The sequence below is a fragment of the Balaenoptera ricei genome, chromosome 11, assembly GCF_028023285.1.
Source record: "Balaenoptera ricei isolate mBalRic1 chromosome 11, mBalRic1.hap2, whole genome shotgun sequence".
Taxonomy (NCBI): Eukaryota; Metazoa; Chordata; class Mammalia; order Artiodactyla; family Balaenopteridae; genus Balaenoptera; species Balaenoptera ricei.
In genome coordinates, this window is record NC_082649.1 from 72,577,037 (window position 1) to 72,602,867 (window position 25,831).

At 42.2% G+C, this 25,831-nt stretch overlaps 1 protein-coding gene across 2 annotated transcripts in view; it reads left to right on the forward strand.

Annotated features, from left to right (window-relative positions):
• CACNA2D3 (calcium voltage-gated channel auxiliary subunit alpha2delta 3) overlaps positions 1–25,831 on the forward strand; it is a 770,150-nt gene that overhangs the window by 503,284 nt on the left and 241,035 nt on the right. For both annotated transcript variants that reach the window (XM_059937666.1, XM_059937667.1), the window contains exons 12-13: positions 546–624; positions 11,860–11,993. In XM_059937666.1, the coding sequence (XP_059793649.1) occupies positions 546–624; positions 11,860–11,993 (213 nt within the window). The remainder of the gene's footprint in view (positions 1–545; positions 625–11,859; positions 11,994–25,831) is intronic.

Here is a 25,831-nt window from a genome sequence, read left to right on the forward strand (position 1 = left end):
TAGGAAAGCTAGAGAGGGTTCCCTTTGGTCTCCTGGCTATAGGCTGTGCCTCTCATCCCAATTAATTACCACCACAGACAGTAAGAGAGTGTCTGCAGCCTGTTCTCACCATTGGGTGGGTGGGGGGCATGCTGAAGTTCTTTCGGTGGCGTTTTTATTCCCAAGAAGAGCACACTCTGTACTTCCTGTGCGGATGAGGAAAATGGTTGCCAATTTGGTCCAGACCTGGATGATCTTTGTCCATATATGTGTAGCAAACCCAGGCACACGATGCTGCCAGTCTCCCGTTTCAAGTTATTCTCCTCTGTCGCAAGTTGCACACAGAAAAACAACCACCACCAGTGCCATATGGGTTAAAAGATCAAAGGCCCCAGTTTTGAATATATTTCTAGCTGACTTTACTTCAGATGTCTTAAATATGTTTCTAAGGATGGGAAGCATGGAGCATTAAAGAGGTAAACCACATGTGTGTGAGCCATGCTTGTGGTCTGGGCAGGAGGGTGAAAAGTGAAAACCACTGATCCGGGTGTTCCTCTTCCTCTCAGGTTCGCATCTTCACGTACCTCATTGGAAGAGAGGCTGCTTTTGCAGACAATCTCAAGTGGATGGCCTGTGCCAATAAAGGTAGGTCCCTGGATGGGTTCAGTTCTGAATAAGTTCTCCGTGGATGTGTAGAAACAGAGACAGTCACGAGAAAGTGAAGAGTTCTACCAGAAGGCTGTGAATTCTAAGATAAGGTCTGCATGTTTCTAAATGATTATGACTGACTTGTAACAACTTCTCCCAAAATGTGTTTATAAACTTTGAGGACATAGTCAAGTGGAGTGGTTAAGCCTCTCCACTCTATTGCTTAGTAGCTGAGTGACCTTGGAAGAATTACTATGGCAGAGCCATTTACCATGCACCAAATATACATGTGCTCACTCACCATTCCCAGCCCCCTTGCACTGGTTCTGGCCAACAGGCTTTAAGCAGAACCAACCTGGGTCATTTATGGGCTAAAGCATTTAAGAGCTGGTTTGGTGGTATCTATATTCTTTTCTGCTCCTGTGAACTCTGAAGCTACATGATGGAATAGATGAAATAGCCTGGGTTCCTGAGTGGCCGCATGGAGCAGATGCCTTTCCACTCAGCCTGTCTTCTGCCATCTGCCAGCCGATGATGGATATATAGTCTGTGTGATAAACCTTTGTGTTAAGCCAGTGAGATTTCCAGTTTGATATGTTCCCATAGCATAACTTAACCTACATAACTAATTAACTTAGTTAACTTTAACCTGCTTCAGTGTTCTAATTTTCAAAGTGGAGAGGGTGATAATAGCTTTTCTTTTTGATTTTTATTGAATATAGGGTTAAAAAAGGAAATAGTACAGATTAGGTGCCTAGTTCAGTGCTGAGACCTAGTAAGCGCTCAATAATTGTTGGCTTTTCTGCATTCACAGGTTAATTTTCTACATTCACAGGCCCTGATGTGTGTTGGAAACAATGCTTTAGGGAAGGCACAGGGAGGGAAGGAACAGGGCCTCCAGTCTTATGAAGGGCTTCTTTTCAGTCTACACACAACCAAGAAGGCAAAGCATAGGAGGCAAATAGGTGGTATATTCTAGATTCCTTGAGTCTTAACCCAAACTCCTTGAGTTCAAATCCAGCCTCTACCAAATACCAATCACGGTGGTAGATGTTACCTGGGTCTGAGTTATATCACCTACAGAATAGAGATAGTGATGATACCTGCCCCCAGACAGATGCTGTGAGCACGAATGAGGCCATGCAGGTAAAGCTGGCAGCTCAGTGCCTGGCACAGAAATGCCCCATATGATTTCCTAGTGTTATATTGATCTGTGGTTATGTCTTATCTCTGCTCAGAGGCTATACAGTCCCTGAGAGCAGCCTGTCACTCTGATTTCCTCTTGAGCACTCAGCCCAGCCTCCTACTCTATGTAGAGTGGCTGCTTCTTTAAGGTTTGAAAAATGAGCAAATTGACTATAAATACTAATAAAGGAAGATATGTTCTGTTGCACAGTAAATTGGTATTGGTGGATGAAGGTGGTCTATTTCTACATTGCCTGTTATGCCGTCCTTTATAAAAGTTCCAATATATGTATGTTAGTGGAGGAAAGAGAACTCAGGGAAGGGTTGGCAGGTCTCAGCTTTAGTTTTGGTGACTTAAGACAAAGTTATTTTAGTTGCAAGCAACCAAAGTTGCTCCCTGAAATTAAAAAGAAGAGTGTTTTGGAGAGAGAGGAGAGTGAGTCAGAACCCAGAGTGGGAAGGGAAGCTTATGTCTCATGAGGGACCAGGGGCTGTGTTTTTGTTTTTCTTTTCCTTCTTGGTTTCTTTCTACATTCTGTGGCATTCTTCTTCTCTGTAGATAGACCTTCTCTGCTAGGGCATGTGCATGTCAAAAATGGCTACCCCACGCTGTGCATACCCATCTATCCACATAACACCTATTGTGGAGAAAGGAGAGTTTATATCTTCTCCCAAAAATGATTCTGACACCCAGCTTGGGACAGGTCTTCCCCTGCCGAATTGCATGTAGGCAGAGGTAAGCCCACAAAGAAAAATATATGTGCTCTGCAGGTGGATGGACACGGGAGGTTCTCAGGGAATAGGTGCCTAGCCAAGCAAGTAAACCTCTGCCTCACTTTCCCTTCGTTTGGCATTGTCTTTTATTATCTGCTTCTACTTGGAGAAATCTTTGAAGCAAGTCTCAATTTCCTCATCTAATAATGGAGAACTGCATGAAAGGTTTGAACATTTCCTTGAAGCTCTAAAATAACATGTTCTGCAATTATTTTAGTTTATTGGATGGCTCACCTCACTCAAAAGTATCAGTAATTCTGATTGTCTCAGAGTAATGCATTTGGCTTCATTTGAAGGGGGAATATAGAAGGAAAGTAGGCATGAGGAGATGGAGGCTGAATGGATCCTAGGTTGCCTCTGAGAAAAGAGACCATTGAGATAATTTTTGGAACTTCACTGGCATTTGAGTGAGCTACACTTTCTCAATTTTTTCCTTGATTCTGTGGTCTTGAAAGAAAGAGTTCCTTTCCATTTTTTAATTTTTAAAAGTTTTCATGTTATTCCTGCCACATCAGACTGCAATTCTTCCCATCAGCGAGTATGCATTTAGTCACGGGTTATTGTTTTTACCACTGTCTGTGTCCAGCTGATGAAAATTACTCAAATTGAAGTCTTGTCTTAATCAACTAATATTACACCATAATTTAGTTTTAGTCATTGTTTATAAGAATCTTTGAAGAATCCTTTTGAAGACAATTTAGTCAACTCAGAGTATTTCGGGGCCTGGCCATAGAATATAGCCCTTTAGATTTATAAGTTCTGAGCGCAGCAACTTGGAAAATCCAAGGAGGTAATAGTAGCTGCTTAGCTGGCCCAGCCGCTGGATTCCGCAGTGATTCTCCTTCTCTTCCTGTCCAAATCCAGTTGTTTCCTTCCCTGCCAGAGTCAGTCCCTCACAATAGTTTCACCTTCCTCCTCTGCTTCTCTTCCAAAGGGCCTTGGGAATAAAATGTCATTGTTTGCCACTCTTCAAAGTAGCAGTTGCCATCAAAATGTCAGGTTCCAGTCATCTGTGCCCATATAAACATCGGCTTCATGTTGCGTCAGTTATGGGGTTTAGACCAACGTAACGTCGGTGAGCAAGTATTCTTCTATGGTCATTAATTAAATCATTGTTTATACTCTCAGATTGTTATAGTATGGAGGCAGCGTAACATTTTTCATCTCAAGTGACATGAGGTCCAGGGAGGGCCCGCCCCCCTCCTTACATATTTTTGCCCTGACTCAGCCAAGTTCTTCAGTGAAATGAAGCATTAGCATTCAGGGACCAGAGCAGACCCAGGGAAGCCCAGGGAGAAGCCTGTTGGCTGACTGACCAGAGTGACCCTAGGGAGGAGCAGGAGTTGTCAGGACCAGCTCATTGTCCCTGGGTCAGTGGTCAAGGACCTGCTATCAGTGTGAAACTTCTTGTTTGGAAGCCTGGTAGCCATGGAGACAGTTCTCAGTCAGTGGACCTCTGACACTGCCCTCTGGAAATGGATGTCTGGGCATATTCATAGCCCTCACAGGAGTTCTCTGCCTCCTCCAATCCACTAGCAAAATCCAGAGAGGCCTGGAGCTCATTGGTTTGTCTCATTTTATGCATAACTAGGTCCTATCTTGAGGCAACCAGCCCTAATGAGGCAAAGCAGCAAACCATTTAAAATACATTAAAACAATTATTGCCACTGTAGAATGGCTTATAGAACTTAAAATTCTGCATTCACACTGCTGGTTAAACAAGTGAACTGGGAAAACTGAAAAGAGGGGCCAACTAGCCCAGATACTCCATAAAGCCTTGATGACCTTCTGTAATGTTCAGTGTGCCAAGATTTTAAATAAGCACTGCCTGATTCTCCTTCAAAAATCACGGTGAATGGAGTGTTTTCCAGCTGTGCAAATAAAGAAGGGTCTCTGTGTTTGGTTCTCAACCTATCTGTCATCATTAGATCGAATGGAAACGCCACATGAGTCTCTCTTGGTTATCTGCTCAGCCTGTCCCTCTTTGATAGGCTAATGGTCAGTCTCTCCTTGTTTGAAAGAGAACTGGCGGCCTGAGACCTCCTTGGAAGTTCAGACCCACAGCCTTTTCCCACTAGAAATCTCTTAACCTCACTATACCTTTCCAAGTGTCAAATTTATGAGGCCAGAATGGTTGTTTGGAGTAGGGGAAAACTGGCAATTAAAATTTTTTGCTGTTTCAGAAAAGGTGGAAGAAGGCAAAAATGACAGTTATTCAGATACCTTTGTATAATTCTTTTTTTGTACTCTTCAACCAATAGCTCTCCAATTCCCCAACCCCCAGCCCCTGGTAATCCCCTTTCAACTCTGTTGCTATGATTTTCACTTTTCTAGATTCCACATACCAGTGATATACAGTATTTGTCTTTCTCTGTCTGACTTATCTTATTTAGCAAGATGTACTCAAGGTCCATACATGTTTTTGCAAATGGCAGGATTTCCTTGTTTCTCATGCTGAATAATATTCCTTTGTGTGTGTGTGTGTATACACTGTATCTTTTTAATCCATTTTTCCATTAATGGAGACTTAAGTTGTATACATTCTTTGTGTAGATTCCATAGAACTTGAGAATTTGAGTGGAAAGGGTAATAGTTGTGAAGATGAAGATGGTGCTACTGTTGTTAATAGCAACTAAGGATGACAAACTTCTTACTAAGTGCCAGGTTAAGTGCAAAGTACTTTTATGTATTATCTCTTTTGACCCTATTAAAGCTGTATAAAGTGCATGAGAAGGAAACTGAGACTCAGAGAGACTAGCAGCTCGCCCCAGGTTACCAGCTAGCAGGTGGCAGAGCCAGGATTCAGGCCCAGTTGATCCAAAGCCTGAGCCTAACTCTTCACCAGGGTGTGAGGTTGCTTCGCTTTGGGGAGAAGAAAGTCATGGTTCATAGAGGAATATTTCCCATGATTTGAGAGAATCTAGGAAAAGGAATCTAGATGTTGAGAAAGGACTTTAATGGTCTATAGACTGGAGCTGGGATTTATACCCAGCCTATGTGTTCCAGAAATTGTCCTGCTTCAGCTTGTGTAGGCATGTGGTCCAGTTTCTGACATTTTACAAATGGAGATATTAAGGCTCTCCGAGGAGACGAGGCAGGGTGGAATGGGGCACAGCGACAGAGCTGCAGGCAAGCCAGCATTCCTAGCTCCACAGTGTGATCCTTTAAATTAGAGCTTCCCAACCTTTTTGGCACCAGGGACCAGTTTCATGGAAGGCAATTTTTCCACAGACTGGGTGGGGGAGGATGGTTCAGGCGGTGAAGAGAGCAATGGGGAGCGATAAGGAGCGGCAGATGAAGCATCACTAGCTTGCCCGCTGCTCACCTCCTGCTGTTCGGCCTGGTTCCTAACAGGCCGAGGACCAGTAGCCATGGTCCCCAGGGATTGGGGACCCCTGCTTTAAATTATTTTTTCTAGCATGAAATTTGAAATTAAAAATATAATATTATAGACTTGAGGACACGGGGAGGGGGAAGGGTGGGCTGGGACAAAGTGAGAGGGTGACATGGACCTATATATACTACTGGGTGTAGGGTAGATGGCTGGTGGGAAGCAGCCACGTGGCACAGGGAGATCAGCTTGGTGCTTTGTGACCGCCTGGAGGGGTGGGATGGGGAGGGTGGGAAGGAGATGCGGGAGGGAGGAGATGTGGGGATGTATGAATGTGTGTGGCTGATTCACTTTGTTATGAAGTAGAGACTAACACACCATTGTAAAGCAATTATACTCTAATAAAGATGTTAAAAAAAAAGAGAAAAATGTAATATTATTCACACACAAAAGACTTGCTCCTAAATCAGAGGTTCTGGCTGATTCTGATAGTCTCACACTTGGGAGCCCCCTTCTCCAGGTGGCACATGCCCACTGAGGCCCCTGGGCTCCCTGCCCTAGTGGTCATTCTCTCCTTGGTCTTCTCTTTCCAACTCATCGGACATGTGCCCTTCAGCTCTCAGAGCCCAACAGACCTCTTACTTGTTCTTTGTAATGGTCCAAAGAGATATGGAGGTAGAAAGTTGTTTATCAATTCTGCATTTTTCTATAGAAAAAAGTGATTTTCAGTAGTGTGTGATGTTGATGGGGAGGACGAAGATGGGACAGAATATTGTGAGGGTCTTCCAAGAACACTGTTGTTCCGTAAGAGGATGCCCACCAGGTCACACCAGCAACATCACTGCCTACCTTATTGCCTTGAGAAGACTGGGACCTGATCACTGGCTTTCTTGTTTTCAGCCTGCCTTATGTCAGAGGGGAAAAGAGTCTTTGAAAAGACTCAAGGGAGCAGTGCTCATCACACCAAAAGTAGAACGAGGACCTTACCCAGACCTTACTGGTGAGGTAGACAGTCATGGTCTCCCACTGAGGAGCAGACTCCGGGGTCCCTCAGATCTGGTGTCATTGCGAAGTGGAGTGTTGAATGATGTACTGATGGAGCATCTCATGCAGAGGCACCACTTAGACAAGGGACTCTTAAGAAATCTCTAAGTAAGGGTAGTAAAGTATCAGAAATACAAAGCACCAGGCTGCATGTGGTTTATCACACTGAGTAGTTGTAACTCAGAGTTCACAGGAGACTCTGTAAGGGAATAGGTAAATAAATTGATGTTATGGAGAAAAATGAGCAGATCATTTATAATAGGTGGCTAATTTCAGCATTAATTACTCCTTGATAATTACCAAAAGATTGCTGATTCTGTTTTCTTACATGATATATGAAGTCCAAAAATGCACATTAAAGAAGAGAATAAACATTCAAGAGCTAGAATTTAAAAGAAATAAAAAGAAGTGAGGGAAGGGGAGGGAAAGTGGCCAGTTCAAAGGATGCAGAGGGAGAAGGAGGGAAGCATCTATGGTTACAGCCAAAGAGTCCAGCCCTCAGCGACTTCCTGTTATCCATCAAAAGGTACATTTGTTAACTAAAACTTATATGAAAAACATTTAAAAACAAAAAGAGACTCTTTCAGAAAAGTTTTACAGTTTAACGGGTTGGGGTTAGACGATCTGATTTGCATGATTTGCATTAAGCTTTGCAGTGTACATTATTAATATTATCTTTGTAATTCTAGCTTTTCTTACCTTTTATACATCTGCATTTCTGGTCTATATATTGAAATATAAGTTAGAACTGTGGTATGGGTTTTGAGTAGACCTTTGGTGCTAACTACTGTGCATTTGCCAGGAACCTCATAGGGCAACCACATATTTCCCCACCCCAGCCTCAAACTTTCCCAGCCACAGAGATTCAAACAGCCCATTAGGGGTGTCCTTACAGAGGAGGACCATGGTCTGAGCAGCCGCCATGCTGTCCTTTGCCATTACAGGAAGAGGCAGTGTCTTCAGTGGTTAAGAGCAAAGGTTTCGGAATCAAATGAATCTGTATTCGAATTGATCCAAGACAAATTACTAAACTCTGTTGTTTCTGTTTCCTCCCTATACAACGAGCACACGCACATGTAGAGCTGTTGTGTTACCCAAGTGTAGAGCGACAATGTGAATCACAGTAAGACTTTGGTGAATGTCTTTGCTTCAGTAATGGCTCTCACAGAGCCATGTGCTGGTTCTGGGAATATCACTCTGGACAAGACAGGCACCAGCTTTTTGTAACATTTCATGGAGCCAATATTCCATTGACAGAGAACAAAGTAAACAAGTAAATCAGAATTCAGCATTGATGAATCTTCAGAAGAAAGTGAAAGCAAGGTGAAGCAAGAGGAAATGAGTTCAGACAGCTAACCCCTGAATGATCCAAAGGAACCATCCGTAGAAAACTGGATAAATGGTGTGCCAGGCAGAGGGTATAGTAGGTGCAAGCTCCTGGGGAGGGTCAGGTGGATGAGCTTGGTGGGAGGATGGAAGGGGATGAGTTCATCCAGGGAGGCAGGGGCCTAGTGAGGGAGAGTCTTAGAGGTCAGGTAAGGAATTTGGATTTTATTCTAACCCTAAATAGAAGCTGTTTTAGGATTTTAGGCAGGGAGATGATGGTCTGCTTTATACTTTAGATGGTCTGCTTTATACTTTCCTTTGACTGCTGTCAGGAGTCTAGTTAACAAGGAGGGGGATTTGTGGGGCAAGGGTGGTTGTTGCTGTACCCTGGGGGAGAGACAGTGGAGTCTGGAGTAGGGTGGGAGCAGTGGAAATGCGGGATTGGACTTGAGACATATTTTAGAGATAGGGCCAGAAGAACATGCTGGTGGATTAGCTATGGGGTGGGGTGAGGAAATGATGGCTATCAAGGATAATTCTTAAGTGTTTGGCCTAGTTTGGCAGTGGCGTCATTTGCTGAGATGGGAAAGACCCAATGTGGGAGGAATAGGTTTGGCCAGGGAAATCAGGAGTTGGCTTTGGACGAGTTCAATCTGAGAATCCTGTTAGTCATCCTTATGGAGGTGTCAGGTATACTGTTGGCTATGGGTCTGTAGCCAGCTTTTTGTAACTTTTCAGAACTTTGATTATGATAAGCAAGGCCAAGTGAGGATGATCCCTCAGCTCCATCCCCTTCCAAATGTGTGATTGTTTTTCCTTCCCACTCCCCTTGAATGCTGAGAATCTATCTCTCCCATCTCCCTCCTTCTATTTATTCCCTCCCTTCTCTTGGCCCTATTTTGGAAAAGCCAAATCAGGGATTTTTACTGTTGGCTTTGAGGATTAGAATGAAAACACAGACAACCAAGAAAAACTCCTCCCAAGAGAGGCTGTGTTTACTGCACATTTGGTACAGGAACCCACAGTACGAATAGTGCTATACTGTGAATTTCTCACCCAGGTATCCTCACGGTTCAGGACCATGGAGTTCTCTCCTCCTCTTATCAACATGGCAACACCTCTCTTGGTGTGTCCTCTGTGTCATGTTTGTCTCTCTAAGACCCTTCATGCAGAGCCAAAGGTTTACCTACTAGAGAAGAGCTGAAATGTTTTCTTTCTTATTCAAACACTGATTGCAGTCGTGGTTTGTGGAGGGATTATAACTATGATGCTTGCTGTCATCCAGCAATCTTCTTTAAAACTTGTCTTTCCCACTATGCCTCTAAGAGGGGCCACCTGGAAGCCTTGCGTGAGCAGTGACCCAGATGGACATCCCTAACTGTAGTGCCTGGCCTCTGAGGGAGTGCCAAGGTACACATGGGCCCTGCTCCAGAGCCCTGAGCTAGAGCAGGGTCTCACAGGCCTTTGGGGCTCAGTTTCTACTGGGATGGGCGAGGCTCTGGCCCTGGCCAGGAGGGTGGAGTGGACAGGAGTGACAGTGCATGTTAATTAGCACTGTGCAGAGCTGTCACCGGGAAGCCAGAAGCCACATGGTCCCAACCTGGTTTGGGGTTGGTATACCAAATTCAAACCAGCTGGCTTTTGTTTGGAAATGCCCTGGGAGGGTCCTGGTCCTTTCTGGACAACAAAAGGGCTGGCGTTTCCTTACCCTGAGCCCTGTATTAAACACTAAGAGGTTCTATAAACACTACAGGAAGTGCTGTGACAGATCTGGCTTCAGAGGCACACATATCCTCTCTCATTTGTTGGCAAGTAGGAGCTGGCATAAACTTAGTTATAAAGGTCCTTATTTAGAGGCATGGGGAGGAAACATGAATCTGTGTCCATCCAGTGTCCCCCTGCTTAAAATGCTTCCATGACTACTTGCCTGTAGGATAAAGTCTAAACTCCTTCCCAAGATCTTATGTGATAGTCTCTCTGCTAATTCCTCTGATCTTATAGCACCCTACTTCTACTCACTCTCCCCCAGCTTTTCACTCCAGCCATTCTGAGTTTTTTTCAGTTCCTAGAATGGGTCTAATTCTGACCTTGGGCCTTTACTTACAGTCCTTGCTTGGCCGGACATAGTCTTTAACCCCCCTTCCTCTAGCTAACTGGTCCTCATCCTTCAGGGTTCAGCTGTACTGACCCTTCTTCAGAGTAGCCAAGTGATTGGCTGTCCATGCTGTGTGTTTCTCTATAGTGTTGACTGTGCTATTTTGTAGTTGTCAGCTTACTCAGACCTCCCAGGCCTCCAGGAAGCAGGGGTCATGCTCATCTAGTTAACTCCTGCTGCTCCAGTGGTAGGCACCAAGAAAGCCTTCCATAAATGTTTGAATGAAGGGCCCCCTCCTGGGGATCCAGACCTGTGCTCAGTTCAGCCCTTCTCTTCTAACATCTCCTAACTCCCAGCAAAGCCAACAGGACCCCAAGCTGAAGAGGAGCATAGCAGTACCTGAACTCGAGATCAAAATGGCCTCTCCACCCACAAGATGATAGCATGTTTAGAACTTTTTATGTTACTGAGAAACCACGTCTACCCAGCATATTCAAAAGGCAGGTCTGGTAACTACATGAGGGTCTGAGCTGGAGTTTCAGCCTTAAACACACAAAGAGCAAAATTCTGTAGAAGCAAAAGGCATAGATTAAGATACTCAAGCCTCATTTCACCTTCTGTATTTGCCACTTGATACCAGTGAGAACACGGCCAAAACACATATGCTCGGTCTGCCTCAGTCATCTTATCTGTAAAGTGGGCAAGTTATCCCTACTTCATCATGTTGTCAGGAGTAAATGAGGCAAATCTTATCGGGTGTTTAGCAAATTTTGTGCCCCTTATTAAGCACTCAAAAATTAATTATAGGGGGGAGGGATAAATTGGGAGATTGGGATTGACATATACACACAACTATATATAAAATAGCACAGGGAACTCTACTCAGTACTCTGTAATGACCCATATGGGAAAAGAATCTAAAAAAGAGTGGATATATGTATATGTATAACTGATTGACTTTGCTGTACACCTGAAACTAGCACAACCTTGTAAATCAACTATACGCCAATAAAAATTTTTAAAAAAAGAAAAAATTATTATAACTATTACAGTTATAAAAATAGGACAGCCTTTAAATTTTGTGCTTTTTAGTTTTCCCATTGGAAATAAATACACTAAAATGAAAAAAAAGGGGGGGGGGGTTACAAAATGGCATGTAGAGAGGACTCCCATATCTACCAGAGAAAGTCTATATGTATATGTATAGAAAACATCTGGAGAGAGATTCTCCAAAGGATTAACAGGGACTTCTTCTGGGAGGTGGGTTTGTGGTTGACCTTCATTTTATTCTTTTTGCTTGACTCTGTTTTCTAACATGAACACATTGCTCATTAAGTGGGTGATGGTAGAGAGGAGACAATGTTTAAAAAGGAAAAGGGAAGAAAGAAATTAGCTAGAGGCTAAGAAGGCATAGCGTAGGTCTGCTCGCCAGTTGTAGTTGTTCCTGTCTTTACTAAATGTGGTTCTCCCTTGGCAGGATTTTTCACCCAGATCTCCACCTTGGCTGATGTGCAGGAAAATGTCATGGAATACCTCCACGTACTCAGCCGGCCCAAAGTCATCGACCAGGAGCACGACGTGGTGTGGACTGAAGCGTACATCGACAGCACTGTGAGTCCCCAGAGCCCCAGGGGAGAGCCTGAGGGTTCCTCCTACCATGGGAGAGTTTCCCTGGGTTTATTCCAGAAGATGGTGGTTGTAGCATTCCTTCTCAGTAACGAGGTTCACTGACATCTTCCATATTTGTATGGTTTGCGTTGGTCTCTTAGCAAGCAAGGTTAGTGACAACTCCTAATATCAGAGAATGTAACAGGTTCTTCTGGAAGGTGTCTGGTCAGCACAGAAAACTCACTTTTGTTTCTGTCTTCTCTACCTTTTTTTCCTTCTCACAAGTGTACAAGTTCTGTCAGTGTGGCAATGATGACAGGTGTGTAAGATTTGGTCCTTGCCATCATCGGAGAGGCCCAGTCCTGGGGGTGAATCTTGGGTCTCAGCTTGGGAAGGTGGGACCACCTTCAGTTCTGACAGTGAACTGGAGCCACCATAGAGGCCACAGCTGTCTTTTCTTCCCTTGAACAAGTGAGAAAATGCTTCAGTGGTGGTTATATAGGCACTGATTGTTGTTGCAACTCTGGCCATGGGCTCATTCTAAAGCCAAATTCCAAGGAAAAAAGATTCTGGTGCCGAATTACCTTAAAAGGAGGAGTGTTGCCAATCATCAAATAATGGCTCAATGGCCAGGTTTCTTGTGTAGTTGCTGGGTGATTTTTCATAGTGATAATGAATCTGATGGGAGTGGCATTTTTCATTTATTGATTGTAAATGTTCTCAGAGGGCCCCTCTCCTATCATTTGTGTCGGGATTAACATCACATTAATCGCTGTAACCCAGACCAGCCATCCTCCAGAGTGATCTCAATGGCTGCCATGGGCCAGCTTTTCTCTCCACGAGCTCTCTCATTCCTGCTGCTCTTCTGGCAGCTGCAGGCAGATACAGGGCAGGAGCAGCATGTGGGAACCCATCTTGGGGGCCAGCAAAGCAGCCTGCACCCCCCACACACAGCCTTAAAGTACACAGTGGGACCATGGAAATACAAACTTGTCAGGAACGGGTAGCCCGTCCCCAGGAGAAATCACCCTGAGTGGAGATGGGTGTTAAGCTGAAGAACCATCTCTGGTTGCCAGGGAGACCTTGGGCTTTTATCACGTTCAGAGTCTGACCCAGTTTGGTTTAGAATCATGGAAGTGAAATAACTAAGCCACCCCATTTGTGTCGGCACCATACTAACAGTAATAACAGAGCAACAACAGTGATGGTTTCATCTCTTCCTCGTATGTGTGGTTGAGTAAGGCTGGGGAAGAGGAGAGGAGGAGGGCAGCCAGCCAGGAACGGACTGATCCAGACACCCAGTGGTTCTGTGTACAAACCCTGAACAGCCAGTTGGGCCTGTCATCTTATTTGTTTCATCAATGTAAAAAATATAAAACAGAGTCTCTATGGGACTAGCACCTGGATAAACAGACAGATCAATAGAGTAGAAGGTCCAAAAAAAAAGACCCACATACGTATGGAAATTTAGTTTGTGATAAACGTGGCATCTCAAATCAGTAAGGCTAGGATGGGCTTTGTAATAAATGCTTTTGGGAAAACTAGATAGCTATTTAGGAGAAGATAAAATTAGTTATTTTCTTCACATCACACCGGAGAAAAATATCCAAGGGGATCAGAGAGCTAAACTGTAAAAAATGAAACCACATAAGCACTAGAACAAAATCTAGTGAATTCCTCTATAACCTGAGTCCAGAGAATGGCTTTCTAACAATGACTCCAAAATCCAGATGCAATATAAATAAAAATAGGTTTGACTACTTAAAATATAAACAAAACAAAACCCAACTTTTATAAGTAAAAAAATCAAGCACAGTCAAAAAGAAGCAAAATCAAAAAGCAAATGGTAAAATAGGAGAAAATGTGCAGCATATAGCACACATAAAGAACTAATAATCCTAATATATAAAGAACTTTCAAAAATTAAGGGGGAAACCCCAAAATTCCTATAGAAAAAAATGAGCAAAAGACATGAGCAGACAATTCACACAAAAATAATAAAAATGGTTTTTAAACATATGGAATATGTACAACTTCACACATTGTAAGAAAAATGCAAATTAAAATATGGTTTGAGATACCATTTCTCTCATCTATTAGAGTGGCAGAAATGAAAAGCTTAACTTTGTTGGTGAGGCTGTGGGAAAGGGACGCTTGTACATGCTTGTGGGAAGACAGAATTGGGGTATAGGAAGGGGAAATGTGCATTTACCCTTTGACCCAGAAAATCTACTTCTAGGAATTAACCCTGAAGATAAACCTCCAACAATCCAAAAATACATATGCATAAGTTTGTTCACTGCAGAATTGCTTGTCATTTCAAAATATTGAAAGTTACCTAAATCCCCAACCATGAGAGATCAATTGGATAAACTGTGGTACATGGATGTAATGGAGTCTTAATGTTAAAAACAAACAAACAAACAAAAAGCCTGGCATATTTTGTGCCAGACAGTAACGAAGCACTCAAAACCACGAGGTCACATCAAAAGGCCCAAGAATCAACGTGAAGGGGCTCTCACTGGTCAACTCTGGGATTATTTGAGCCTCAAAATTAAATAGAAGAGTAATGGACTATAACTTGAATAAAACAAATCAATGTGTTCTAAATAAGTAAACAAATCTCAAACAGATGGACTAAATAGATGATGAAATGGATGGGAGGGAGTGCGGTGTGCAGTGGGCAATGGGATGCTGCCTGGTGGGTGTGGAGGGAGGGAGTCCTGAGATGGAAAATCACCAGTGGGCAACGATTTTAGTAAAGATTGATTAGGGTGAAGGTCATCCATGGATGCTAAATCTAGGGGGGAATTTTGATGATGAGCAGGATATTTTCATGGTCTCAAAGTGCTTCCCTAGAGATTTTTGACTAGTTAGGAGGAAAAAATAAAAAAAGATAGTATCTATCCAGTGGGAGACCCAGCAGCAACAAATATAATAATATAATTGATTTAATACTTAAGTGAATAGCTTGTAATGACCTAAGAGTATAGTACTTTCCCTCTTTATTAATTATACATTAATTCATACAGTTCTGGGTCTGGACAAGATCAAGATAAAAGTTTGTGAACAGAAGCTGAGTTAGGATTTTTGCACATGAGAGTCCAGGGTTGTGTTTAATCCAGCCTGACCTAGAATCAAGACAGACAGAATTTTCCTTTCAGGGTCCATCCTCCCTGACTATTACTACCAGTCTGATTAAATATTCTGTTTCCTGCCTGGCTGTTCTATTCAATTCGCTCTCCTGGTGAAGCCCAAATAAATGAATTAATGTTAACAGCATTAATTATGTTTAATCTAATAAGATTTCATGTATTGATTGACAAAACAGCGAACACCAGAATTCTGAAATTCATGGGCTTCTCATCTGAATACAAGTTGTGCTGCACAGTCATTATCTCTTAGATGCAGAGCAAAAAATCATTAACAATGGAATTTGTTCTATTTTGTAAGCAAATGACTTACGTTTTCCAGTTGGGTCCTAATCATCTTGGGAATGCTACCCAACTTGGTATGCAGAGTAGAACATGCATCAGACTGTAGAAGCATCAGCATCCCTGATCAATCCCTCCAGGGGAGTTTGCACAGACCACAGTGACACGTAGAAGGGAAGCAAAGAAATCTTTTAGAAACAGCAGGAATGTGACCATTTAAAATAACGAGAATTCATTACCAAGCTCCCCTGCCCCTCCCCTCTGCTGGTAATACAATTCAGTACGAAATTTGTAGGAACTTTCAAACCAATTTAGTTGCATTTGCAAATTGGACGTGTATCCCTCCTCCTCACCCCCCACTAAGTCCAACTCAGAGAAAATGCTTTGCATATGATAAATTGCACATTTGTTTTGGTTTCCCATCTCAGAATGGCACCTAGGACATTTAGGAGTCGTTTGGGTGATTGCTTTAGGCTACAACATCTTACTGCCTAGAAGCAATTACTCAGGGGGTTGAAGCCATCATAAGGAAGTTGTTGGGGCTTGGAAGCTGAATTTACAGTATTTTCCCCAAGACACCACTGCATATCAAAGAAGTTCAAATCGTCAAAACAAAAAGACACTCTTAAAGAGAAACATAAACCATCCTGCTGGGTTGTGGAACAGAGAATGCCATCTGCATTACATGGCATAGAGGAAACTGATTATGTTGGGACCTCTATTTCATAGCAGATGGGTTCATTAAATTTAATAGCCTCCAGAGCCTTTAGAAACCGTGTTAAGAACATGCGGAGCATGCTGTGACACTTCACTTCTGGCCCTGCAGTCATTATAACTCTGGCATAGACCATAAATATTCCAGTACTTTATTTCCATTGAAACAGATTACTATTATAATTATTTTTTTGCCAGGAGATGGTGATGTTAAAAATTGGTGCATTCTTGATTTCAGGTGCTATTTCTATTCATCCAAATATTTTCCTCTTCCATTTGATTCTAGATTTCAGTATTAAATAGGATTTTTTTTTTAGCACCATTTTTTTTTCTACTTTGAGTTGGTGTTACAAAACTATGAATCAAAGGTATAAAATTATTTTCTTTAGGAAAGATGAGCTGTTCTAACACCCTGTATCGATGACTGTCAACTAGTAGAAAAGTTTAGGGCTGAAAATGAAAAAAATTTTTTTAGATTTCAAGTGGTTCTTTTTTTAGATTTTTAGATTTATTGTTGTTTCTGCTATTATGGTATAGTAATTTCCAACTATCTATAATAAAAGGGCAGCTTCTAGAAATAGATAAGCCCTTAAAAAATAAATAAAATCACTAAGCCTGAATAATAATTTAGCATGATAGATTGTTCAGCAGTCTTTGTTTACAAGTGACAGTACCCAACTCAAAGTAGCAAAGGTCAGAAAGGGAATTTGTTGACCTGCAAGCAAGATATCTGTGTAGTTCTCTCTTGAGGCATGACTAGATTTAGGGATCAATCCCATTTGTTTTGACTTGTTCCTTGATTCTTATATGCTTATTCCCAGCAGACTGTCTCTACTGAGTAGCAAAGATGGTCTCTACCATCCACTAACTTTCAATATCTTTATAGCCCTTTATAGCCCTTTCCCTTCCAGCATCTATGTCAAGTCTATGATAGGCTGTTTGAGTCACAACCCCATACTGAGAGGTGAGATGGAGCTGCTAACTAATGGTCTGAATCTCACAAAGTGGGGAAGAAACCAGTCCCAAAGGGAACTGATACTGGAAGGACTGAGAAGTAACAGAGTCCTGCATACAACTTGTTTGTAGAAGCCAAAACTAATCCATGCCCAAGATCGTGTTTCCCATCGGTATGGTATTCATTATGGTACCATGCTTTTAGGCACTGGAGCTTTTTATCTAGTCAAATGTTTCCATGGATGGTTGAAGAAACAAACATATAGAAGCAGAGTACTCTTGTAGACATTGGGGGATGGAGGCATGGAACCCTGGTTGCTTGGCCATCTCCTGAATGCCTAGGGAAGCTCAGAAGCACTTTTTTGCTCCTCCCTGACCCTGCAGAGCCTAAGTAGTATACCGAGTTATTGTTGAGTCAATGTCTGAGAATGACAAAATGGGATTCTCTGCTGTGGATTATGTACTGTGCCTTTACAACAAGATACTGGGTTGGGTTCGGTTAGGAAAGATTGGGAGGTTGTGTCTGTGGTTGTATTAGAAAACCAAATTGTCTGTGCTTTTTTTCCTCAAATGCCTGCTGTATTTTTCATATTTTCTGGAGACCAGTTCTCCTGTCAATCCTCATTCATGGGTGAAACATGGTCTCCTCCAAGTCCTACTTTACATATGTCCCAGTTCAAACCCAACAGAGAACAACTCAGTGTTTGTGTATCTGAGTTCATTTCTGAGCAAAGTACATAACTTTCTAGTCCATGGTTCCTCTGAGGTCAGATGTCTACCCGTTATCCAATCAGCCAGGGCTGGGGAAAGGACATGTGATAGAAACAGGTCAGCCAAGGCTGTGAATAGCAGATTCTGTAGGAACGAGGTGTGGGTAGGAGGAAATGACTGGAGTCTCAAGGAGTTGGCATTTCTAGATTTCTGTCTTTCCATCTAAGGCTTCTGTAAGTTGCATCCCCAGCTGGGCTCTAATACTAACTCTTGGGAGCATGTCTTCTTTCCTCTTTTATTCCTAGGCTCATGGCTTCCTTTTAACCCAATATGCCCAAACAAGTGTCCCCCAGTCCTCTCCTTGCCTCCCACATCTTTGACCCTGCCCTTCCTCCACCCACCATCCTGCTATGTGGGTGGTAGGAAGCCCTCTCCCTTGTGCCTTCTGAGAGCTAAGGGAGGTATTTTGGCCACCACAACCAAATCCGTACTGCTTTTTTCCCCCTTCATGACCCAGATATTTAGGCAACTTAGATTCTCAGAGCTGATTCTCATGCTTTGACATGGTTTAAACTAAAATGAACACATTCCTCTTATTACCAGCATGAAGAACAATTAAAATAATCCCAGAGAATCAGCCTGTGGTTTGATACCAGCTGCCAGTTTCTCCTGCTGTGCACAGGATTTTCCCCCTGTAAAAGATTTAATTCTTTCACTCTTAAAACTTAAGGTTTGTTGTGCCAAATATAAATGTATTGTCTATGAGGCCATGCCTCAAAGATACTGTAGATAAGGGTATCTCAACGGACTTGGGCTCTTAAACTGCTGCTATTGAACAGTGGCAGACAACCACTCTTTTGCTTCCTCTTGCCATTAAAAATTATTCCTTCATGGCCTTTCACACCTGCTTGTGAGTGATATGGCAACTGGGGGCTCCTTCAATCTTATTCTGCTGATGATATGCACTCCCGTTAGATGTCCAGACCAAGCATGAGGCTCTGTGCCAGTTCCTAAGGGGAAATTCTCTCTTATTCTGAACAAAGAAAGGAAAAGCAAAGACAATAGTTTATTCAGGCAAAAGGAACATGTTTTCAAATCAATTCCTAATATGTTTAATCAAAAAATCTGGAACATCACCATCTTTGCTGGTGGATGGAAACAACTGTGAAGCACTCTTATAATTGATTTCTCTTCTGAAGTGATCAAATTAAAGGTGGCCTGAGATGAAGCAAAGCTGAGTACTCATCCCACAGTCCCTTTCTCTCCTACGGTTAAGGAGCACATGTTTCCATGGGAAGGATCCTTCCTTTGAGAAGGACAGGATTCAAATGCCCTGCTTGTTCATCAGTTGACCTCTCGTGGTGTTCCAATGGGAGAGATCAGTGGGCAGGACTGTCCTCACACCTTACCCACTACTAAAATACAAAGGAACTTTTAAAAAAGGTTTTGGCACTGTCAGAATTATATTTGGCTGTGGGTATATAATGAGTATTCAGGAAGTCCTTAAAAATAATCCCTTATACTTGTTTTGCATTTCCTGGCTTTCAGTGTGCTTTCCTGTATGTTGCCTCCAAGTGTCTCATCAACAGAGCCCCACCATCGCCGACCTCTCTCCCTCCCTCTCAAAACGTCAGCCATGCTCGTAGCCTTTTTGTTGCTTGAACACCCCCAAACTTTCTCCCTCCTCTGGGCTTTCTGGAACAATCTTCTTCTGAACTGGAAAGACTGCCCTCCCATTCTGCTCCTTTACTGGGGGGAGAATTAGTCCCGTTCACTATGTCTCAGCTAAAATGTCACCCCTCACATGCCTATTGACTTTCTATTTCAGATCCTTATTTCCTTCATAGAAAGTATGATCATTTATAATTATTATAATTATTTCAATTAAGTACTTAGATATTTTTTCCCTCTTTAAAAATCCTTTTTTTTTTTTTTTTTTTTTTGGTTTGTCCCAATGACAATGTAAGGAACGGGGCAAAGTCTGTCTTGTCTCCCTACAATCTAGCACTCTGCCTGGCACACAGTACCACACACTCAATATTAGTTCAGGGAAGCTAAGTGGTTTGTTTTTAGTCATATCACCAATCTCTTTTTACTACTCACTGGAGTTTGTTTCTTCCATTCTGCACTACATGTCTCCTTAAAAAGTACAATGAGACGCCAAGAATTAGGGAAGAAATAATAAAGAATATTGACTGCAAAGTAGATGGTGGTACCAAGATAGAGTTTAAAATATTGTTCCCGAAATGCAACTGTAATATTTGTCTTTCCTTTTGAATACCTAGCTGAATGATGAAGTTTAAGTCTCAAGCAACTGGTTTTTCTGAATGCCAACTTCAACTACTCAGTGGCAGTCACTGATTTCAGACGGAAGAACAGGGAACTTCCGGGAGTGAACCAGGTTTCTGCAGTGCTCCCTTTTTATGCATGTTGTTAAAAGCGATATGTTGGGGAAAGGGCTGATTGCTTGAGGCATATTGTTTATACTACATTACTTAGGTCTGATGGAAAAGTTCCTAACGGTGGTTTTCTTGCTAAAGATATGGTTTATGGATGAAGAGTGGAATGTGATTTTTTTGGTAGGGCATCATAATAATTTAGGTGGACTCCAAGGAAACTTGATATTGGGAGAGGTTGGGAAAAATATTCACGTCCATGGAAATTCTTTAGCATTAGCACTCAATTCTCCATCAAAATATAAATGCTGTCTGCTTTAAATTACTGTCCTGATTCAGGCCAAGGTAATTACTCTGGCCCAGACTGGAAAGGAAAATTCCCAGAAAGTCTGATATGATAGAATGGTAGTGTGTTTTCTGAAGATGCTGAGAAATGCTTAATGAATTAGTGTTTCAATATAACTTTTGCAACAGGATACTAAGGGAATGAGAGGGAAAAAAAAATCATAGATTTTTGGCAGCTGTTCACCATCATAGCACTTGACAATCTGCTTCTTATTTAGTTTTCTGTTATGTGAAAGCATGGAATTCTCAAGTTAAGAAATATTGATCACTGCATGACAATACGTATGTAAAAAACGGTATTGTGTTGAAAAAGCTCTCCTTTTAAAGTGAGATTACTGACTCTATTTTGTTATTAAAATGTGTGGGTCATTTTACTTCGAAAATAGTGTTGTTTTGTTAAACATAAGTTATTTAAAGGTTAAAATAACCTTAATTTTAACTATTAATATTATTAAGAACAGATTTTTCAACCAAGTATAACTGAATGCAAACAAGAACAAACTTGGAGAAGAAAATTGGTGGCTGGGAATGCAGAAATGTGTTGAGGGTTGTATCTTGGCCACAATATATAGGTTCACAGCGGCCCTTTGCTATATTGGCAGAACCATACATTTTTGAAGGTCTGTTGATTTCCCCAGACTTCATGGAATCTAGACCAAGTTTGTCAATTCCCCATTTTTCTTGCCATGATAAGCCAACCTAGGGGCTGTATTAGGAGCACTCAGAGTGTATGGACTTTATGGCCCTTGTTGGGGAGGGATACATTTTCCTTCTTTAGGTTCTTCTGGCTGGTCTAAGAATTAAATTGACATGAGACAGATTAACAGGAGAAAGTCAAACAAAAGTTTAATAACAGGGATACATGGGAGAGGAAAACTGAATAACTTACCAAAATGGCCGAAATCCTCACCTTAAATATCATCTTCAGCTAAAGACAAAAGAGGATGTTGGGAGTAGTGGTTTGGGATTTCAAAGGGGAGGAAAGCAAGTGACATGGAGATGGAAAAACAAACAAATGTTAAATGTTAGCTGGGCCACGCAGAGACAATGGGACACAGAATAGACTCTGATCTCTTAAGAGTTTCCCTTACCACACCTAGTCCATATCTTTGCAAGTATCTCCAGTGATAGCTCTCTTCTGGGAACAGGTCCTCTATCTAAATTCTTTTAGGCAGTTAGGGCGAAAGTCAGAGTTTCTTTCTGAGTCATTTGGGACTTGAGGTTTTTCAGCTCAAAATAATCCACATGCCAAAGAGACATTTTAGCATGGCAAGTTTTGCTCCCCTACACCCTCTTATGCAGCTGTATTGCTCCTTCTCTGTAGTTGTCAGCAAATAGGATCATCTACTCTGACCATATTTGTTCTAGGGATACCTGTGGAACCAGATGTTTGGTTACCTAGTTCATTGACTAGACACCTCCTAAGCTGAGGGTCAGTCCCTAAACTGGGCACTAGGGTGTCATAGCTTTCATTTTTAGGAAATACGGTTTAAGTCCCTTCAGTGAACAATCCAAGCCAATTAGGTAATTTAAAATTATTAGATTATTTTTGGTAGGGATTGGCAGCCTCCAACATTTAGGGGCAAGGGCTATCCATCCTTTCACTCACAATCTACCAGGCTATGGTGAACACAAGTCTCAGACAAATTCTGCCATCCATGGGAACATTTATTGGAAGCATGCACAAAAGCCAACCAACTTCTGAAAGTTCAAGCCCCAGCTCTCTATCCTTTTAGGTGGTCTGATGGCATCTTGCATCAGAACAAATGCATTATTTGCAGGAGTCAGTTTAACATTCTATTTGGAGTCAGGTGACCAAGAAGCAGGAGTCAGCAATTGGAGGCGAGACTGTTTAACAATCAGGCCTGGGGCACTATTCCTAAAGACAGAGGCCACTGAGCTCCCAAAGCCTTTATGTGGGTTCATGCAGAGAAAGGTGGGGCCTCTGCAGTCTATGGAACCAATCCACAAAGAATGGATACCTCCAATTTACCAATGAAAATCATTTCTAATGCCCATTATGGTAATTGACAAAACCTCTGGTGTTAGTCAGAGATAAATAACTGTAGCATATGTTGCCTTTTGCTTACATACTAGCTGGAATATGTATTCCTGATTAGGGCAGTTGACTACCTCTGAGATATAGATTGCAATGAGCATACACATCTATATCACACCATCTGTGCTGAAGTATTCTACAGTAAATTATACACCACATAACAATTGTATATTATATACAATCAGGGTTTCTTCTTTGTGAAATGGGAATAATAATGGTGCTGATCTCACAGAGTGAAGATTAAAAATGATAAGACTGCTTAGTACCATGTCAGGCACATAGCAAGTATTCCATAAATGCTCATCATTATTATCTAGAAATTCCAAATAACATTATTTATTGTTCCATACATAGAGTCTTATGGAATGAACTCTGCCTTAGTTTTATTTTAGACTTGCCAAATTCTGACATTCTCCAAAAGAAAGGGGGAGACAGTTGGTCATGCATTTATTTCCTTTCCCAGCAGAACGGCATCCTCGAGTTGCCTTTGCTCTTTGCAGCCACATGCCTACTCTGAGTGGTGTGTCCAGCTTGTCCTGCCTGGAAGCTCCATTCCATGCTTGGGAATGAGAGAGAAAAAAAAAAACGTGGTCTACATGCCATTGCCCCTCATTGTCTCAGAAGTCTTTATGACTGTGTCATTTAGAAACAACTAGAGTAAGAAGTAATTACAGTGCCAGAATCTCATGCTATGGCCGGCAGGTATGAATCAAGAAGCTTAGGAGGAAAAGCTGAGCTGAGAAAACTAATGGTGATCTTCAGAAGCATCCTTCCCAACAGTGCAGTTAGCTAGGCCTCCTTTGAGCAGCACAGTAAAAATATCCGGAATGCTAGAGCCATCGGTTTAGGGCAGTTAAAATGCACCCCAGACCCTGTATTAAGTGCTTTTGCATCCCTGTCAGGTGGGCCTTATCTCCATTCTCCAGATGAGGAAGCCTAGGCTTAGGGAGATTGAGGAATGTGCCCAAGGAGGTGGGATAATTAGTGGAACAAATACGATTCAACCCTAGGTTGCCTGCTTGGGTGTGAGGCCTGTTCTCTCCCATGGGGCATGGGAGGGTGTCTCACATTTATGTATGTGCTGTCATGAGGAGCTAGCCCCACTGGCTACATTACAGATGCCAAAGTCTTTAAAATGCCTAATGTGAGCTTAGAAATGTCCTTCCCATTCCCACAAGCCTGAGTTACATTGCTTCTACTGAATTTTGAAAAACTCACGGAACTGCTTTGGGATATGAAGACAGGGAGCCTGACTTATCCTGAATTAGGTTCCGCATAGCATTGGCAACCCAAGATAGGAAACTTTAAATTTTGTAACATGCATCTCTCACATGGAGAGTTCTCTGTGCTGTATTAAATGACAGAAGGAAAACTCAGCTCATCACACTTGTAAAAGAAACCGCAGCATTCCTGGGTTTAAATCTGGAGTCATAACAATTCTATCTGATGGGCTTTTAAATATCCTGGAATTTGCATTTTGAATGTGTTATACATCACAAAAGGATTTTGATGGTGTTATCACAGCAAAGGCTGTAATCACATCCTGTAATTTATATAATGCCAACTGCTGTCACTATGTCAAAAATCATGATATGCTATTCCTGATCTATATAGCTTCTCTCCTGAAGGAAATTGAGGGTCCTGAATCAGACTCCTTAGAGGCATTACTAATGACTTTGAATGGAAAGTCTGGCCACCTTGATGGGTAGTCAGGCAAGCCAAGCAGTGAGTTAATAAGTAGATCAAAACTTCAGATACAAAATTGAACTAGACAGGGTGTCCTGAAGGCAGGCCATAGCAGGGTGTTTGAACCTTGGGATTTAGGAAGCTGAGCAATCTAGGAGACCCTACGTTGCCCAGAGCAACAGGATCTGTGGTTCATGCTGGAGGCCTTCCAGGAGGCTGTCTTAATTAACCTTGGGGCTAAGAGTTCATCTCTCTCAGACCTTGCCTCTGGTCTGAATCTTTGCTCACAGACTGCTTTGGATGGGCCAGGAGGCGAAGCAGTGACCTCATCAGGCATTTCTTTTCAGAACTCTGCCTTTTCTAACCCCCTCAAATCAACTTTAAGTTCTTTTTCTTTTTTAAGACAAGATGACCACATTTAACCTCTTCCCTCCATGCCCAATCACTGCCAAATGTTCCCCTCCAAATCAAAACTCCTCAGGAAAGATTTGGGACCATTAGGAAATGAAAGAGAGGCCCCAGGGCAGAGCCTGGGATGAAAGAGTGCGGAACAAAATTGTTCTGTATAAGAAAATAGGACAAATGAAAAAGCAGACGTGCTTCCTGAGAGAAGAGGGAGGACAGCAGCCTTAGCAAGAGGGTAGGGGCCTGACCTCAGAAGTGCAAAGGAATTTAAGGTCTTTTCAGGGCAGGGATAACTCTTATTTAATTTTATGTTATTTTCTCTGATGCAGTGTAACGTCCCGTGTTTTACCAAAAGTCCATTACATTTTCTCAGGCCTTAGAGAAATTTTGAAGGGAAACTGTGGGAATTTTTCAGTTTTCTACATCTGTTTACTCCCGGGAAGGGAATGAGGGGTTGTGCACGTAGGATGGTGAGGTAGTCCACAAATAGAACGAATCCAGCAGGAGCAGGAGCTCAGAACAAGGGTGGCTGGAATCCAGAAGCACTATCTTCCCCTAGGACTCCAGCAGCACCATGCAGCTTCCCTCAATATGAGATGGGTCTGGGTCAGGTGTATCTAAGTCCCACCGTTAGAATATCTTGGCTGAAATGTATGTTTCTACCAGAAGTTCAGTAGGTTACAAAATGTAGAGAAAGGGTCAGGAGATACTACTTTAAGTTTTCTATCTCCTACCATGTTATATAACATCTGCTCCTCAGTTTCTCCAACTGAGAAATGGGGAGATTGTTCGAGATCAGGACATCTCAAAATCTGACATCCAGCCATGAGTGAATTTCAAGCAGTCTGAGATCCCTCCCGTCAAAACCTGTCCACAAACATGTATAATTTCTCCATCATTTCCTCACAGTGTTAAGAACCACTGGACTAGATCTCTAAGACTTATTAGTCTAGCTATATAGGCCTGTTTTTGTCTTGTTTTGTTGTAAATTGTTTCACGTTATCTACTTAAATGGCAAGTAAAACACATTAATCATTTGCTGTAAGGATGTGCAGAAGCCAGCAAGCCCAAATGCAGATCCTGCATTGCATGTCTTATTATACAACGATGTCATTGACAGGAGATAGGCCCACTGAA